Source organism: Scyliorhinus torazame, chromosome 19 (genome assembly GCF_047496885.1).
Source record: "Scyliorhinus torazame isolate Kashiwa2021f chromosome 19, sScyTor2.1, whole genome shotgun sequence".
Taxonomy (NCBI): Eukaryota; Metazoa; Chordata; class Chondrichthyes; order Carcharhiniformes; family Scyliorhinidae; genus Scyliorhinus; species Scyliorhinus torazame.
Window position 1 is genome coordinate 83,224,211 of NC_092725.1, and position 19,617 is coordinate 83,243,827.

At 43.9% G+C, this 19,617-nt stretch overlaps 1 protein-coding gene across 5 annotated transcripts in view; it reads left to right on the forward strand.

Annotated features, from left to right (window-relative positions):
* The window catches only part of cacna1c (calcium channel, voltage-dependent, L type, alpha 1C subunit), a 1,623,635-nt gene that overhangs the window by 1,469,479 nt on the left and 134,539 nt on the right, over nt 1-19,617 (forward strand). For all 5 annotated transcript variants that reach the window (XM_072484617.1, XM_072484613.1, XM_072484615.1 and 2 more), the window contains 3 exons: nt 2,265-2,367; nt 4,590-4,691; nt 17,100-17,227. In XM_072484617.1, coding sequence (XP_072340718.1) covers nt 2,265-2,367; nt 4,590-4,691; nt 17,100-17,227 — 333 coding nt within the window. The remainder of the gene's footprint in view (nt 1-2,264; nt 2,368-4,589; nt 4,692-17,099; nt 17,228-19,617) is intronic.

A 19,617-nucleotide genomic window follows, 5' to 3' on the forward strand; every position in this document is an offset into this window, starting at 1 on the left:
TAGACGATTTGGAGTTGGGGACCAAGTGCAATGTGTCAAAGTTTGCAGACGACACTAAGATGAGTGGTAAAGCAAAAAGGGCAGAGGATACCGGAAGTCTGCAGAAGGATTTGGATAGGTTAGGTGAATGGGCTAGGGTCTGGCAGATGGAATTCAATGTTGCCAAGTGTGAGGCTATCCATTTTGGGAGGAATAACAGCAGAATGGATTATTATTTAAACGGTAAGATGTTAAAACATGCTGCTGTGCAGAGGGACCTGGGTGTGCTGGTGCACGAGTCGCAAAAAGTTGGTGTGCAGGTGCAACAGGTGATTAAGAAGGCTTATCGAGTTTTGTCTTTCATTGCTAGAGGGATGGAGTTCAAGACTAGTGAGGTAATGCTGCAATTGTATAGGGTGTTGGTGAGGCCGCATCTGGAGTATTGTGTTCAGTTTTGGTCTCCTTACCTGAGAAAGGACATATTGGCACTGGAGGGAGTGCAGAGGAGTTTCACTAGGTTGATCCCAGAGTTAAGGGGATTAGATTATGACGAGAGGTTGAGTAGACTGGGACTGTACTCATTGGAGTTTAGAAGGATGCGGGGGGATCTTATTGAGACATATAAAATTATGAAGGGAATAGATAGGATAGATGCGGGCAGGTTGTTTCCACTGGTCGGGGAAAACAGAACTAGGGGGCATAGCTTCAAAATAAGGGGAGGTAGATTTAGGACGGAGTGTAGGAGGAACTTCTTCACCCAAAGGGTTGTGAATCTCTGGAATTCCTTGCCCAGTGAAGCAGTTGAGGCTCCTTCTTTAAACGTTTTTAAGAAAAGATAGATGCCTTTCTAAAGAATAAAGGGATTCGGGGATATGTGTACGGGCCGGAGAGTGGAGCTGTGTCCACAAAGATCAGCCATGATCTCATTAAATGGCGGAGCAGGCTCGAGGGGCCAGATGGCCTACTCCTGTTCCTAGTTCTTATGTTCTTATGTTATTTAGATGAGCACTTGAAATGCCATTGCATACAAAGCTACAGACCATGTGCTGGAAAATGAGAGTAGAGGTTAGGTGTTTGATGGCCGATGAGGACGTGACGGGCCAAAGGGCCTCTTTCCGTGCTATAAAACTCTATGGCTCTATGACTACCTTGCCCTGTCCCTGACCACCTGGAGGTATCTAATGACCTGACAAACCCCTTGAGGTGCCGTCACGCCAGGTCCACGTTTGTGGAAACCAATGCTTAACAGAGGTCTGTTGAGGTCTCGCAGGCACAGCCATTGACTCCCAGGCGCCGGGTGAATACCTAATGGATCATTTAAATATGCAGATCTGGACCAGCGGGAGAAAGACCCAGACCTCACCGGGTGGATTGAGTCAGGTGGCTCGCAATCGACCCAGAGCCCGGCGCGGAGCACGATTTGGGGCTCTCGCGGGATTCACATATTGCGCCTGGCTCTGCACTGGGTGCAACGTGGTGGCTAAATTGTGCCCTCAAATTATCATGTGGGATATTTTTTGGTTTACTAGTTCAGTAGCATAATTATTGCATCACATATGTTTCATAGAAATTTGACATGAAAAATCAGACACAAATTAGGAAAGCCCCCCTGATTTTCCATCTTATCATTACTACTGTTTGATTTTCTATTGGGTATTCTGCCCAAGTTACCCTACATGCTCAAATACAATAACAGGAAAATTTGTATAAATAACTCAAAGTGAAGAAACTACTTCTTATCATAGAATTTACAGTGCAGAAGGAGGCCATTCGGCCCATCGAGTCTGCACCGGCTCTTGGAAAGAGCACCCTACCCAAGGTCCACACCTCCACCCTATCCCCATAACCCAGTAACCCCACCCAACACTAAGGGCAATTTTGGACACTAAGGGCAATTTATCATGGCCAATTCTCCTAACCCGCACGTCTTTGGACTGTGGGAGGAAACCGGAGCACCCGGAGCACACACGGAAGAATGTGCAGACTCCGCACAGACAGTGACCCAAGCCGGGAATCAAACCTGGGACCCTGGAGCTGTGAAGCAATTGTGCTATCCACAATGCTACCGTGATCATAACCGCTTTCGTTTTCTTATCCTTATTTTGAATAAGTTATTAATTTTCTTCATTATTTTTAAATCTGGATTATGCTAGCTCTTAACTTTTGGTTTTCCATTGAGTATGTATTTCGTTTCCTTAGCATAACTTTAATAACTCAATGCTGTAAAATTTGGAATCATTTTTATGGCATTTCAGTCAGCTATATTATTTTTGTCCTTCATGCAGCGCTTGGTATCCATGAATATGCCGTTAAACAGTGATGGCACAGTCATGTTCAATGCAACTCTCTTTGCTTTGGTTCGAACTGCTTTAAGGATCAAAACTGAAGGTACAGTATTTTACATTATTTAACAGTTTATCTATTTTCAGACCTTTAAGCTACGATGGCCTCTGATGTTGATAAGTTGATCAGGTGCCTGCTTCAGGACATCTATTTCTAACATGGTTATTTTGAAGGAAACAAAATAAGAGAAAGCCCAGATCTTCTAACCTCAGGATACTCACAGACCAATGTACCCCAGAAGCTGTGCTGTGGAACCCCTCAGAAGTCCCAACTCAAGAACTCTGGGAATTGCCCAGGAAGTTTGAACTTTTGATGGGCAATTGCCCTGTTCGCAGAATCCTCCAAAAAATTCTTCAACTCTGAGTTAAAGACAGTTTTAACTTACTTACCCGGGAAATGTTTAGCAAGTGAAATCCTGGTTTAACAACTTGGTAACTACAGAACTGATCCCCTCCAATCACTGACACTGACTTCCCCACCAACTCCCCCCCCCACATATGTTAATTCCCCTGACCCAACCTAATTAGCCCCTGACCTGACAAGACTCAACCTCAACCCATTCATCCACTTCACCCACATACCACCCTACCCATTTGCCACCCTACCGACCTGCCACCTTGCCCACCTCACCTACCTCCTCCCCTTTCCACCTGCCTCCCGACCACCTGCAACCCTACCATCTTACTCATTTAACACCATTTTCCCTTACCCACTTACCTTACCTACCATAGTTCCTTACCCATACACAATTACCTTCTCTCTGCAGCTATGTAAGCGTCATTGGAGTACTTAAACTCCTTACCAACCAAAATACAACAGCTGGTGCCAGAAAAAGGGGGTATGGTTTCTACGTGGACTATCTGTGCTGCTCCCTTCATGATTTACGGCACTAGGTCAGATGCAAAAGATCTTGCATCAAACAGCTTCCCTGAAATATAGGGTGTGCGTTTTTTTGTCTGGTCATTTTGGAATTATGGTTTCCAATCCTATTTTTTAATAAATTTAGAGCACTTAATTATTTATTTTCTAATTAAGGGGCAATTTAGCTTGGCCAATCCATCTAACCTGCACACTTTTGGGATGTGGGGATGAAACCCACGCAGACACGGGGAGAATGTGCAAACTCCACACGGACAATGACCCAGGGCCGGGATTCGAACCTGGGTCCTCAGCGCCGTTGGCAGCAATGCTAACCACTGTGCCACGTGGTTTCCAATCCTGATCAGAAGATCTGGAACTAAATTGTTTACAGATGGGAACTCACTGGAGGGAATTTTCAACTTTCAGATGTCTGTGCCTTGCCTGAAAGATGGATTACTGACAGAGGAATGTACAGAAAACTTGGACATATGCCTACCTAATGCAATTTTTAAGTGGACCCCCAGCACAAGGTTTTTTTTGACCTTGTGAGGTTTCTCCCCATCGATGCCACACTTAGGCTCTTTTCGTGTTCCAGCTCCTCGCAGATTGGGTGCCATTTTGAATAGCTGCCCCGATCTGTATATGCCCCCGTTTCAGGACTCTGCCACTCCCCCCCCCCATCCCTGCAACCCCATCCACTTTCTGGATCCCCTCTTTCACCCCCCTAAAAGTTTTTTGGCTGCTCAAAATCCCCCCTCCCATGGGCAAGGCCCCCCAAGACCCAACCCCCGTCAATGCCCATCTGGTACACAGGCACCACTGACAGCCTGGCACCCTGACAGTGCCAAGATGACCGGGTGACACGGGTCTGCCAAGTTACTACACTGCCCTGACCCTGACCACCGGGGGTCTCAAATGGCCTGTGAGATCCCAAGGTGCCATCACACCTAGTCCATGTTTGTGGAAACCAGTGCTCAATGGCGGCTGATTGAGGTCTTGCAGACTCGACGATTGACTCCTGGACGGCAGATGAATATGGCGTCCGGGTATTTAAATGAGCCTAATAGCTCATTTAAATCTCATTATCTGGATCTCACCCAGCGAGGGCGTGATCCAGATCACGCTGGGCAGAGCAAGTCAGGCGACTCGCGATCGGCCCAGCGCCCGGCACAAAGCCTGATTTGGGGCTTCCATGGGATATACCTATTGCACCTGGCTTCGGCCCAGTCACAACGCGGTGGCTGAATTTCTCCCTACTACCATTTTGGGCATGGGCAGCAAATCTCTTCCACTATCACTACCCCACTTAAAAGTTATAGATAAGAGGGAATTGTTTGATAAATTGAGATAGATTCTGCCTTTAACTGCAGGGCCCATATCTAAAATGCAATGTCCTTTCTGAACAGGGAATTTGGAACAAGCAAATGAAGAACTTCGAGCTATTATCAAGAAAATCTGGAAACGTACAAGTATGAAATTGCTGGATCAAGTTGTGCCGCCAGCAGGAGGTGAGCCCTCTCCAAATATGGAACAGCTTGAAAAATAGAAGTTGCTATCTCATAATAACATATAATTAACTGACCATATGATAAAGTATGATGTTATAGCGAGGGAACACTTCAGATGGTTGATAGGTGTGGTAGTCACCACTGATGTATATATTGTATATAGAGGATGTCGGTCTGGGTGCTTTACGGTAAGACCCTGTACTACAGGTACAGGGGTAGTTCCCTGCCTGCTGGCTCCGCCCAGCAGGCAGAGTATAAATATGTGTGCTCCTCGTACAACAGCCATTTCGCCAGCTGCTGTACGAGGCCACACATCTTAGTGTAATAAAGCCTCGATGCATCCAACTCTCTTTGTGTAATTGATCGTGCATCAATAGGTGAGTGGCTTTGAGGAATATTTCACAAATTATCCCCGTCTCTTGATGGTGATAATGATTGATCTGTCGACATAAGAAACAGAAAATCTAAAATAATGCAGTAGCAGAGAAGGAGGTCATTTGGCCCAGTGAATTTGCACTGGCTCGTTTGAAGGGAAATGAAATGTTTCTCACTCATCAATTGTTCCTCATATCTCTGCAATGTTATTTTCTTCAAATATTTATCCAATTACTTTTTCAAAGGTATGATTCAATCTGATTCCATCACCTTATCAGGCAGTGCATTCCAAATCCTAACCATTTGTGCATTAAAAAGTTTTTCCTCTGATTCATTATCCAGTATCCTACATTTGTGCCCGCCAGTTAATAATAATCTTTTATCGTCACGGGTAGGCTTACATTAACACTGCAATGAAGTTACTGTGAAAAGCCCCTAATCGCCACATTCCGGCGCCTGTTCGGGTACACAGAGGGAGAATTCGGAATGTCCAAATTACCTAACAGCACGTCTTTCGGGATTTGTGGGAGGAAACCGAAGCACCGGGAGGAAACCCACGCAGACACGGGGAGAATGCGCAGACTCCGCACAGACAGTTACCTAAGCCGGGAATTGAACCTGGGACTCTGGCGCTGTGAAGCAACAGTGCTAACCACTGTGTTACCGTGCTGCCCTGATTGACCCTTCCAACATTGGAAGCAATGTCTCTTTACTATATATAAACCTTTCATGATTTTAAATATTTCTATCAACTTAGCTCTTAGCTTCTACTGCTCTAAAGGAGAACAAGCCCAGCTTCTCCAATAATCCATGTAACTGTAATTTCTCTTCCCTGGAAGCATATTTCTTCAGTTCCTTCTCTGAAGCATTCATGTCCTTCCTAAATAATGGTGCCTAGCTTTGGCCTATTTCGTGCTGGCATAATCCTGTCTTTTGTACTTTATGCCTCTATTTATAAAGCCCAAGGTTCCATACAATTATTAGCTGCCTCATTAACCTGTTCTGCTGCTTTCACAAAGTTACGCACAAACACCCCAGGTACTTTGTTCTTGCGTCCGAACTTAAACCTGTACCATTTAGCTTGGATTGCCTCTCTTCATTCTTCCTACCAAAATGAACCACCTTACCACTTTCTGAGTTGAATTTCAACTGTGTCGGTACGGTTAACCAACTGTACTAGAATCTCTTGCGTATTCTTTCAGCCAAGTTTCAAGAATGCTGTCATTATGGGTTTAAAACTCTTATCAGTAGTGCTGCTGAAGCCTACAGAAGTTGAACATTTCTGACATGTTAGCGCAACCTTCCATAAAGAAAGGCACGTATGTGTTAGAAAAACCTGAAGTGGTGATGTCATGATGCCGCACAGCCCTACTGGCTAATGTGAGACCCATTTTGCAAATGTGGATCATGTAGGTCCACTTGTTTGTCACTCATCAAGCATCCATCTACAAACAGGGCTCTGCACAATGGCTATTTACAGAGCCAGACAAGTTCAGGTTACTTCTGCTGAGGCTAAGGCCCAGGATTTTGTCCCTGAGTGGGGTTTGCAGAATTATGAGATTTCTCAGCTCGGTGAAACCGACCTTGAAAAATATCCGCCTGCTGGTTAGATTTTAGGTGGGTGGGGGGACGGGGTGACCGGCAACCCCAGAATGAGTGTGGAGCCTTCTGGGTGTCGAGGCGGGCTGGGCACAAGGCCTGTCTTTATACTTCAGCACTGTTTTTAAACAAATAAGGATAATAGTAAAATAAAAACCATCCCTCTAGGCCTCATCTCTACCCCATACTCCATTCATGCCAACCTATGCCAACCCATGGCCCCACCCCCCCGCTCCTCACAGCCGCTATGCCAACCCATTCCCTCCTATCCACCCCATAGTCCCTCACACCTCTTATGCAAACCCCTGCCCTTCTACCCAATCGCCATTGCCCCCATACCCCTCTGCCAATTTAGTGCCAACTAATACCAACCCATGCCCCACACCCACCATCCTTTGCCCTTACCCCCTCCATGAGAACTCACCTGGTATCTTTGGACAGTTCCCTGACAGCTTTGACACTATCTGGATAACTTTTAGACTTCCTGGACAGCTTGAAACTGAACAACTCTTGAACTCTGAACAGTTCCTTGACAGCTGGATAGCTGTTTATCAGTTCCTTGACAACTGGACAGTTTTACACCTTGACTGGTCCAATTAATTTATACATGAAAAGTGCCAAACCATTTTCACGTTTAGCAATACCAAAGGGTGCCTTACCTCTTTCAAAGGGTGCTTTACGTCTCTCAAATGTGTCCTCGGATCCTATCCAAAGGGATACCCAAACAAATCCAAGTTCACCTCTCTTAACTGTTCTAATCAGCATACTCTGGGTTTCACACTGCAGGCCTTCCAAAATCCCACTTCAGTGAAGGCAGCTGATGATTGAGATGGCTATTTAACTCCGCAAACCACACGTGCACAAACCCTAGCCAAACTCCAATCCCGCTCCACAAAAATGGGAAGTACAAAATTCATGAGCAGGATGTGGAAATTTTGACCATTTCTAGAATTTTCAACATAACAGAGAGCCTCTCAATCATGGTGAAAATATGGGCCTGACAGTTTGTGGAAGTATTGTGCTGCTTTTTGAAAGTTGATTCTCACAGTCAGGGAAGAAAGATGAATAACTGCCCAGGTATGGCAATTGTGATGGTGTATCTTGTCTGCTACATGACTATGAAATGGAGCAAAGATTGCAGAGAGGGGAAGCCCTACAAGGAAATCAGAGAAGGACTTGAGAAGGCTGTATGCTAAAGGGACAAATGGGATCTATTCTAATACATCTATCCCTGAGAAGTGCCTGTGGTGATTCATGTTCACCAAGGGGGTGGTCACTGAACAGTGGGAATTCGGAAACAGGAATGTTACTGCCATAGTTTAAACTTACGTTAACTTTTGACTTTTGTTATACCCCCCATGACCCATGGGAGCAATCCAATTTATCTCCCCATGAGCCCCATGGAGTGCAAACTCCTTCGCTGAGGGATGGAGGCCCATCAATGGGCTAGTTAATTCAGTACTATAAAAGTGAGCCTGGGTAGGAGCAGAGCTGGAGAGTAGTCCCGACTGGGAATGGGACTGTTACTTAAAAGTAACTTATAAAACTGTTACTTTTGGAAATAAACCATTTTCTGACACTCCTTTCCGGAATCGTCCATGACTATTAAACTGTTCCACGGTTTTGTGACCAGTAGCTCCCATGTGCGCATGCGTACTACGACGAACACTGACATCAAACTAATCTATACATGCATCTATTGTGGTTGAAATTCCTCTGTTGTTCGAGCAGACTCTCTCAACAATTTTGTCAGAAGGTGACAGAAAATGCCACAAACTCCACCAGGAACATGAATCACTAACTCTCATCTGGAGACCAACATTTCCAGGGTGGCCTTAGACAATAAGACGTAGGAGCAGAAGTAAGCCACTTGGCCCATCAAGTCTGCTCCACCATTCAATGTGATCATGGCTGATCTAATAGCCTCAACTTCACTTTCCCGCCTTATCCCCATATTGCTTGATTCCCTTACTGATAAAAAATGTGTCTATCTCAGCCTTGAACATACTAATGACCCAGCCGCTACAGTTCTCTGCGGCAAAGAATTACACAGATTCACTATCCTCTGAGAGAAGAAATTTCTCCTCATCTTTGTCTTAAATGGGCAACCCCTTACTCTCTGATTATGCCCTCTGGTCCTAGCCTCTCCCACAAGAGGAAGCATCCTCTCAGCATCTACACTGTCAAGCCCCCTGAGAATCCTAAATGTCTCAATAAGGTGACCTCTCATTCTTCTAAATTCCACTGAGTACTGGCACAATCTACTCAACCACTCCTTCGTACCAGAATCAACCGAGTGAACCGTCTCTGGACTGTCCCCAATGTCAGCATATTGTTCCTTAGAGAAGGGAATTAAATCTGTTCACAGTATTCCAGGTCCAGTCACTAGTGCGTTGTATAGTTTTAACAGGACTTCCCTATTTTTATACTCCATTTGCCTTCCCAATTACCTGCTGAGTTTGCATTTCCCCCAAATCCTCTGTGCTGCCTCTTCCTGTGAAATCCTCTTCCTACGAAAGTGCATAACTTCACATTTTCTTACATTATATTCTATCTGTGAAGTTTTTGCCCACTCATCTAAACTGTCTATATCCTCCTGTAGACTCCTTGTGTATCCTCACCACTTACCTTCTCATCTATTTTTGTATCATCCGCAAACGTGGCAATAATGCATTCACTTTCCTCGCCCAATATATATTACAAATAATTGTGGCCCTAGCACGGATGCCTGTGGTATTCCACTAGTTACAGGTTGTCATCTTTAAAATGGTCCCCTTATCCCAACTGTGTGACTTCAATCAGTTAGCCAATCGTCCATCCATGCTAATATGCTACCCCAACACCATGGGCTCTTATCTTCTGAAATGCTTTTTTGAAATTTAAGTATATTACATCTACTGGTTCCTCTTCATCTACCCTGCTCGTTACCACCTCAAAGTACCACCTCAGGCATGATTTTCTCTTCATGAAGCCATGCTGACTCTGCATTATTCTATTATGCATTTCTAAATGCTCTGCTATTCCATCGTTTCTAATGGATTCTAACATTTCCCAATTGCAGAAGTTAAGCTAACTGGCCTATAGTTACTTATTTTTTTTGTGCCCCTCTTTTTTTGAATAATTGGTAGTTTTCCAATCTTCTGGGACTTTTCCAGAATTTAAGGATTCCTGGAAGAGTATTACCAGTGCATCCATAATCTTTGTAGCCACTTCCTTTAATATCCTGAGATGCAACCCATCAGGGCCAGGGGACTTATCAGCCTTTAGACCCATTAGGTTCCCTCGTACTTTTTCCTTCGTGATTGCTGTTGTATTTGTTTCCTTCCCCTTCTGCACCTTCATTATTTATTTTTGGAATGTTATTAGTGTCTTCCACCATGAAGACTGACACTTTAATAAGGACACAAGGGAGTCCACACTGAGTAAAGTTAGAAACAAAGTTTTATTCACACAAACGATAGTTACACTACCCGGTAGATCCTTACTGGGTTCCAGCTCGGTCGGTGCCATACTGGTTGACCTTATCGACATTGGTTAATTAAGATACACCACCCCTAGCAGGAGATCTTGGACTCTACCAGGAGCATGTGGAAGACAATCATTCCCACCACGTAGGTCCCATGCGGGATATTACATAAGCAAAGTATTTGTTTAACTCCCCTGCCATTTCCTGGTTATTCTCTAAGGGCCTTTGTTCACATTGTCCACTCTCTTCCCTTTTCTATATTTAAAGAAACTCTTGCTGTCCGTTTTTATGTTACTTGCTAGTTTACTCTCATAGTTTAGCTTTTCTCTCTTTATTTTTTTTTGGTCATCTTTTGTTGTTCTTTAAAACTTTCCAAATCATCTGGCTTACCACTAATCTTTACCACATTATGGCCAGGATTCTTCATTTTTGAGTCTAAGTGGAGAATCAGGACTGGTCTCTACTAGCGGATGTTTGAGGGTAAATCAACATCTGACATGTGGGAGGCTTTCAAGCGTCAGTTGAAAGGAATTCAGGACCGGCATGTTCCTGTGAGGAAGAAGGATAAATACGGCAATTTTCGGGAACCTTGGATAACGAGAGATATTGTAGGCCTCGTCAAAAAGAAAAAGGAGGCATTTGTCGGGGCTAAAATGTTGGGAACAGACGAAGCCTGTGTGGAATATAAGGAAAGTAGGAAGGGACTTAAGCAAGGAGTCAGGAGGGCGAGAAGGGATCACGAAAAGTCATTGGCAAATAGGGTTAAGGAAAATCCCAAGGCTTTTAACACGTACATAAAAAGCAAGAGGGTAGCCAGGGAAAGGGTTGGCCCACTGAAGGATAAGCAAGGGAATTTATGTGTGGCGCCAGAAGAAATGGGTGAGGTACTAAATGAATACTTTGCAACAGTATTCACCAAAGAGAAGGAATTGGTAGATGTTGAGTCTGGAGAAGGGTGTGTAGTTAGCCTGGTCACATTGAGATCCAAAATCACGAGGTGTTGGGCGTCTTGAAAAATATTAAGGTAGTAAAGTCCCCAGGGCCTGATGGGATCTACCCCAGAATACTGAAGGAGGCTAGAGAGGAAATTGCTGAGGCCTTGTCAGAAATCTTTGGATCCTCACTGTCTTCAGGTGATGTCCCGGAGGACTGGAGAATAGCCAATGTTGTTCCTCTGTTTAAGATGGGTAGCAAGGATAATCCAGGGAACTACAGGCCGATGAGCCTTACGTCAGTGGTAGGGAAATTACTGGAAAGAATTCTTCGAGACAGGATCTACTCCCATTTGGAAGCAAATGGACGTATTAGTGAGAGGCAGCATGGTTTTGTGAAGGGGAGGTCGTGTCTCACTAACTTGATAGAGTTTTTCGAGGAGGTCACAAAGATGATTAATGCAGGTAGGGCAGTGGATGTTGTCCATATGGACTTCAGTAAGGTCTTTGACAAGGTCCCTCATGGTAGACCAGCACAAAAGGTGAAGTCACATGGGATCAGGGGTGAGCTGGCAACGTGGATACAGAACTGGCTAGGTCATAGAAGGCAGAGAGTAGCAATGGAAGGATGCTTTTCTAGTTGGAGGGCTGTGACTAGTGGTGTTCCGCAGGGATCAGTGCTGGGACCTTTGCTGTTTGTAGTATATATAAATGATTTGGAGGAAAATGTAACTGGTCTGATTAGTAAGTTTGCAGACGACACAAAGGTTGGTGGAATTGCGGATAGCGATGAGGACTGTCAGAGGATACAGCAAGATTTAGATTGTTTGGAGACTTGGGCGGAGAGATGGCAGATGGAGTTTAATCCGGACAAATATGAGGTAATGCATTTTGGAAGGTCTAATGCAGGTAGGGAATATACAGTGAATGGTAGAACCCTCAAGAGTTTTGAAAGTCAGAGAGATCTAGGTGTACAGGTCCAGAGGTCACTGAAAGGGGCAACACAGGTGGAGAAGGAGTCAAGAAGGCATACGGTATGCTTGCCTTCATTGGCCAGGGCATTGAGTATAAAAATTGGCAAGTCATATTGCAGCTGTATAGAACCTTAGTTAGGCCACACTTGGAGTATAGTGTTCAATTCTGGTCGCCACACTACCAGAAGGATGTGGAGGCTTTAGAGAGGGTGCAGAAGAGATTTACCAGAATGTTGCCTGGTATGGAGGGCATTAGCTATGAGGAGCGGTTGAATAAACTCGGTTTGTTCTCACTGGAACGGCGGAGGTTGAGGGGCGACCTGATAGAGGTCTACAAAATTATGAGGGGCATAGACAGAGTGGATAGTCAGAGGCTTTTCCCCAGGGTAGAGGGGTCAATTACTAGGGGGCATTGATTTAAGGTGCGAGGAGCAAGGTTTAGAGTAGATGTACGAGGCAAGTTTCTTTACACAGGGGATAGTGGGTGCCTGGAACTTGCTACCGGAGGAGGTGGTTGAAGCAGGGACGATAGTGACATTTAAGGGGCATCTTGACAAATACATGAATAGGATGGGAATAGAGGGATACGGACCCAGGAAGTGTAGAAGATTGTAGTTTAGTCGGGCAGCATGGTCGGCACGGGCTTGGAGGGCCGAAGGGCCTGTTCCTGTGCTGTACTTTTCTTTGTTCTTAGCGCTGGGAGCAGGACCCAGGTATGAGTCTCACTCGTTAACTGTGCAAATATATGCGTAGTGGAGAGCTCACCAGATTTTGTCCAAATCACTGTTTGGGCCACCATTTTGAGTGGGTGGCCTGATCCTGAGGTCCGGTGTGGGTACCCCTAACATTAGGGTACCCATAACCCCCACAACGCTAGTTCTGCCACCCCCACTGACAAAGAGGGACATCTCCCCTATCCTTACAACAGCAATAACAGGTCATGCTCCCCCATCAGAGACCCCCATTAGACTATTAGAGACCCCTGCTTGAAAGCTGAAAAGTAATCCAGGCAGTACCGTTAAAAGAAACATCTCTGAATTTTCGCTCCCCCTTTCCTAACACCTGCTGCCTCAGACAAAAGTCTTTAAAGCAGCTGTTACAAGTGTCAGAGGGTTTCTCAAAGCCAAGTACACTTGAAAAGGCTTCAAATCCCCTGACAGCCTTTGAAATGCAATTCTTCCATTTAATTTCACATCGCAATATTTTTCACCAGCCAGTATTTGACAGTTTTATCGTCCAGTCACAGGTGATTTGTGGACTGTTTAATTATTTTTCCCTTCATGCTTGAATGCATCTCCATTCATGTGCTTTGATGCTAATTGCAATGCTTTGATTGACAACTCCTCACCACATCAAAAGCAGCTAAGTGGTTTCTGCTGTGAAAAAGAGGGAGTGAAGTCTGTCTATCATTTTCTCATAAGAGAACCCTTTCATTCCCGATAGCAATCCAGTAAACCTCCTCAGAACAGCCTTCAAAGCTGCTGCTTTAAAGACTTTTGTCTGAGGCAGCAGATGTTAGGAAAGGGTAAGTGAAATTTCAGTGAACCGCCTCCGAAGCATTTACCTCCTTCTTGAAATATGGAGACCAAAACTATGCCCAGTATTCAAGAAGTGGTCTCACCAATTCCCTGTATAACTGAAGCATAACATCCTTACTTTTATCTTCAATTCCTCACATAATAAAGGATAGCATTCCATTCGCCTTCTCAACTACTTGCTGTGCCTGCATATTAACTTTTTGTGGCTCATGCACTACAATACCTAGATCCCTCTGCACTTCGTAATTCTGCAGTTGTCCTGTTTTATGGATCTTCTTTAGTGAAGACAGAAGAAAAATATTTGTTCATTTCATCTCCATTCCTTATTATCCACTATTAACTTCCCATTGTAAGTCCCTGGAGGAAGAGCACTCAGTTTACACTACACTCTTCCTTTTTAAATACCTGCAGAAACTTTTACTATCGATTTTTACATTTTTAACTAGCCGACACTCATACTCTAATTTCTTTTTCTTGATTAACCTTTTACTCATTCACTGCCATTCTTTATATTATGACCATTCATCTGACCCGCCACTCAATTCTGTGCAGTTATATGCTTTTTCCTTAAGTTTGATGTTTTCCTTAACTTCTGTGGTTAACCACGGATGGTGGGTCTTCCCCCAAGATTTTTTCCTTCCAGTAGGGATACACCTATTCTGAGTATTCTGAAAAATCCCTTACAAGTCTGCTGCATCTTCTCTATTAATCTACCCTCTAGCATTATATCCCAGATCATTTCAGCTAGTTCATCTTTCATGCCCACGTAGTTGCCCCTGTATAAATTTGAAATAGAGTAATCTTAGACCCACTCTTTTCCCTTTCAAACTGGATGTAAAATTCGATAATCTTAGGGTCACTGCTACCTCTGGGTGCCCTCACTCTGAGATCATTAATTAATCCTGTCACATTATACAATCCGAACTCTAATGTAACCTGCTTTAGGATCCACTGCTTTGAAAGTATCTCAAAAGCATTCTATGAATTCCTCATCTAGGTAACTACGCCCAATCTGATTTTGCAAGTTTATAAGTAGATTTAAATCATCGATGATTCTTACCGTCCCTTTAACATAAGCCCCCAATATTTATTTCCCCAATATTTCTTTTTGTATACTTTGTCCTACATGGTGGTTACTGTTAGGGGGCCTGTAGACTACTCCCGTGAGTGAATTCTTTCCCTGACTGTTTCCCATCTCCACCCAAACCGATTCTACATCCTGATCTCTTGAACCAAACCCATCGTGGAATTCCATTTGAAATGTTTGTTAATGTTCTAAACTTCCCAATTCAGAGCAAATTTGCTGCACTCCAACAGTAAATCTGTGATGAAATCGACCCGTGGTTAAGCGTTGTCTCGGATACACCTAACTAAGTAGAAATTTGCACTACATGTCTCGGATGCGAAATTAAATCTTTTTTGGGTGTCTCTTGATTATAATTGAGAGTTTGAAATCTTCTTGTGGTTACAAATCAAATATTCTCAAGAAAGCCCCTGCCAGTAGAAGACTTTAAGAGATATAATTAAACTTAGTAGCGTACAAACGATCTGAACCCTTCAAAATACAGTAATGATTTCTTGCTCAAAGCAAAACAGCTTGCGCAGACTTCGAGTTAGAGTAGATATACGAAATAAAGATAGTAGATAGTCAAGCATATAGTATAGAGTGATTCCGGAATGAAAATGGCTGCCCGGACCTCTATTTTTAAAGGAATTTGTTATCAATCTGAGTCAATTTGTCCCTACCCCTGTAGCATGCTGATTGGTTTGGGTGAGTTTCCAATACATGCAGTTGATGTGGTGTATATGGATTTCAGTAAAGCGTTTGATAAGGTTCCCCACGGTAGGCTATTGCAGAAAATACGGAGGCTGGGGATTGAGGGTGATTTAGAGATGTGGATCAGAAATTGGCTAGCTGAAAGAAGACAGAGGGTGGTGGTTGATGGGAAATGTTCGGAATGGAGTTCAGTTACAAGTGGCGTACCACAAAGATCTGTTCTGGGGCCGTTGCTGTTTGTCATTTTTATCAATGACCTAGAGGAAGGCGCAGAAGGGTGGGTGAGTAAATTTGCAGACGACACTAAAGTCGGTGGTGTTGTCGACAGTGAGGAAGGATGTAGCAGGTTACAGAGGGACATAGATAAGCTGCAGAGCTGGGCTGAGAGGTGGCAAATGGAGTTTAATGTAGAGAAGTGTGAGGTGATTCACTTTGGAAGGAATAACAGGAATGCGGAATATTTGGCTAATGGTAAAGTTCTTGGAAGTGTGGATGAGCAGAGGGATCTAGGTGTCCATGTACATAGATCCCTGAAAGTTGCCACCCAGGTTGATAGGATTGTGAAGAAGGCCTATGGAGTGTTGGCCTTTATTGGTAGAGGGATTGAGTTCCGGAGTCAGGAGGTCATGTTGCAGCTGTACAAAACTCTGGTACGGCCGCATTTGGAGTATTGCTTACAGTTCTGGTCACCGCATTATAGGAAGGACGTGGAGGCTTTGGAGCGGGTGCAGAGGAGATTTACCAGGATGTTGCCTGGTATGGAGGGAAAATCTTATGAGGAAAGGCTGATGGACTTGAGGTTGTTTTCGTTGGAGAGAAGAAGGTTAAGAGGAGACTTAATAGAGGCATACAAAATGATCAGGGGGTTAGATAGGGTGGACAGTGAGAGCCTTCTCCCGCGGATGGAAATGGCTGGCACGAGGGGACATAGCTTTAAACTGAGGGGTAATAGATATAGGACAGAGGTCAGAGGTAGGTTCTTTACGCAAAGAGTAGTGAGGCCGTGGAATGCCCTACCTGCAACAGTAGTGAACTCGCCAACATTGAGGGCATTTAAAAGTTTATTGGATAAACATATGGATGATAATGGCATAGTGTAGGTTCGATGGCTTTTGTTTCGGTGCAACATCGTGGGCCGAAGGGCCTGTACTGCGCTGTATCGTTCTATGTTCTATGTTCTATTTTATTTGATGATTGGGTTGTCAGTCCTCAATGTGCGACATTATCTTGTTGAACTTTTAAAATTAATATAAATGTTGCATGTGGAATTCTTAAATGTGTGTTGGAATGCAAACTCTGCTCTTATCATTGAACTGGTATGTGCTGAACTCTGCGATTCTGTTCATTTGAACAATGGACAGTTCATATGAACTATAATGTCAATTTGACTTTGAGATATGGAGTAGAAATATTGCATTTGCTTCTAGTTCGACTGCAAATGTTTCAAATTCTACGCTTTTATTATTGCAAGCTGTGTGCTTTTGCAATCTGAGGTTGTGTTTAATCATATTTGCAGTCTTATGATGGGATCCATTTTAAAAATGATTTTTGAACTTGGCTTTAGTATTTATAACAAAATGGCTAAATCAATGATCCTTTTACCTATCAGAAATAGCAGGTTTCCTTCAGCTGTATGAACATATGAAGATTTGCTCATAATGACGCTGCATGAACATACATAGTTTTGCTCATGATTTGCTACACTTAACGTAACTGCAACATAGTATATAACATCTTTATATTCCAGATGATGAAGTTACTGTCGGGAAGTTCTATGCCACCTTCCTAATCCAGGATTATTTCAGAAAATTCAAAAAGCGTAAAGAACAAGGCATTGTTGGAAAAGCAGTGCCGAAAAATGCACTCTCTCTGCAGGTACATTTGAGGAATCTTTCTGAATTCAAATATTATACTTTTTTCTGAAAAGTGCTGTGTATGCTGTAGATTTCCACCATAGACTTCAATGGGACAGGAAGGTTCGACCAGTGGCCAATGGTGAGCCACCTCCACCATGAGAAAACCTGCCTGGAATGGCTGGAAAATTCTGGTCATTATCTCATTATTTCTTCAACATTTTAATGCAAAGAATGTTCTATTTAAATTTTGTTTTCTACTAGAACAAATAAATAACTTGATGTTACTATTGACAAGCAAATGGGCGGCACAATGGCGCAGTGGTTAGCACTGATCCCTCAAGGCGCCGAAGACCCGGGCTCGATCCCAGCCCCGGGTCATTGTCCATGTGGAGTTTGCACATTCTCCCCATGTCTGCGTGGGTCTCATCCCCACAAAACCCAAAGATGTGCAAGGTAGGTAGATAGGCCACGCTAAATTGCCCATTAAATGGAAAGAAAATAATTGGGTACTCTAAATTTATTTTTGAAAACTATTGATAATAAAATGTAATTTAGTAAACAAAAATGTCCTCATCTTATCAATTTTGAGACATGAGTAAAGAATTGGACCTATGACAGTTTAGGCACAACTTTGGATATTACTACAAATTACTACTACATTCACCTGAGGAAGGAGCAGCGCTCCGAAAGCTAGTGACATCGAAACAAACCTGTTGGACTTTAACCTGGTGTTGTAAGACTTCGTACTGTGCTCACCCCAGTCCAACGCCGGCATCTCCACATTACAAATTGAGAGACTGTTTTTTGCAAGAAAAAAGGTAGCTGATATGTTTCTGATCCCCGTTCTCCTGCCTTCTCCCCGTAACCCCTGATTCCCTTATTAATCAAGAATAAAATTAAACTTCTAACAATCTAATACCTTTCTCACTCCTACGAATTTGACGGTGAAAAGAACATAGAACCAATTCACAGCTTTTAAATATCAAGTGATGAATCTCCTATAATAACAAATAAACTTTGATTCAAACTGCACACCAAAGGATCATTTTTAACAGTCAATCAAATTGTGAACTCAGATCGCACTTCTGAGACAACGGTAGCCCTTGGAATGCAGCCTAGCAGCCTAAGTCAATATCTTCCAAACCCACGACCACTACCATCTAGAAGGACAGGGGCAATGGTTACATGGGAATACCACCACCTGGGAGTTCCCCTCCAATTATCCTGACTTGAAAATATATCACTGCCGTTGGGTCAAAATGCTGGAATTCGCTCCTTCACAGCACAGTGGGTATAGCTGCACCACATGGACTGCAGCGTTTCAAGAAGGCAGCTCACCACGACCTTCCCAAGGGCAATTAGGAATGGGCAACAAACGTTGGGCTAGTCAGCGAAGCCCACGTACCATAACAATTAATTTGAAAAAATTCAAATGACACAATAACAACCCTTGGGGAAATGTCAACAGAAATCTCATTTGAATCTGTACAATGGATGCTACAGTTTTTTTTCCAACCTGCAGCATAGCCTGTCAATCAAAATAGTCCAGCAGAGGTTTTTTTAAATCTCTAAGTGACAGCTGCAATCTGTTTATTTAAAGATTGAAGAGTGGAGGATTTTTTAAAAAAACTTTCTGATCATGTCAGGCACTGTCTGCCCTTTAACAGCATTTACATCTACTCCATCAATTCATGACTGCCACCCTGTGGGTTAAAGCCCTTTCAGCAGCCAAAATGGGGTGTGTTTCAAATGCCCTGCTGAGATCCTGGGCGGGATTCCCCGATCCCATGTCGGGTCGGAGAATCTTCGGAGAATCATCCGGGGGGGGTGCGAATCCCGCCACGCCGCTCCGACTCCGAGCCGTCAATTCTCCGGCGACCAGAGAATCGGCGCCAATGGCGCCAGCACGGCGATTCTCTGCACTCGACCGGCCGAGTGACCACCAAGTTCGGCCAAGTCCCTCAGCCTTTCCTCATAAGATCGTCCCTCCATACCAAGCAACATTCTGGTAAATCTCCTCTGCACCCTTTCCAATGCTTCCACATCCTTCCTCTAATGCAGTGACAAGAATTGCACGCAATACTCCAAATGCGGCCGCACCAGAGTTTTGTACAGCTGCAACATGACCTCATGGCTCCGAAACTCAATCCCTCTACCAATAAAAGCGAACACACCGTACACCTTCTTGACAACCCTCTCAACCTGAGTGGCAACTTTCAGTGATCTATGTACATGGACACCGCGATCTCTCTGCTCATCCACACTGCCAAGAATCTTACCATTAGCCCAGTACTCAGTCTTCCTGTTATTCCTTCCAAAATGAATCACCTCACACTTTTCTGCATTAAACTCCATTTGCCACCTCTCAGACCAGCGCTGCAGCTTATCTATGTCCCTCTGTAACTTGTA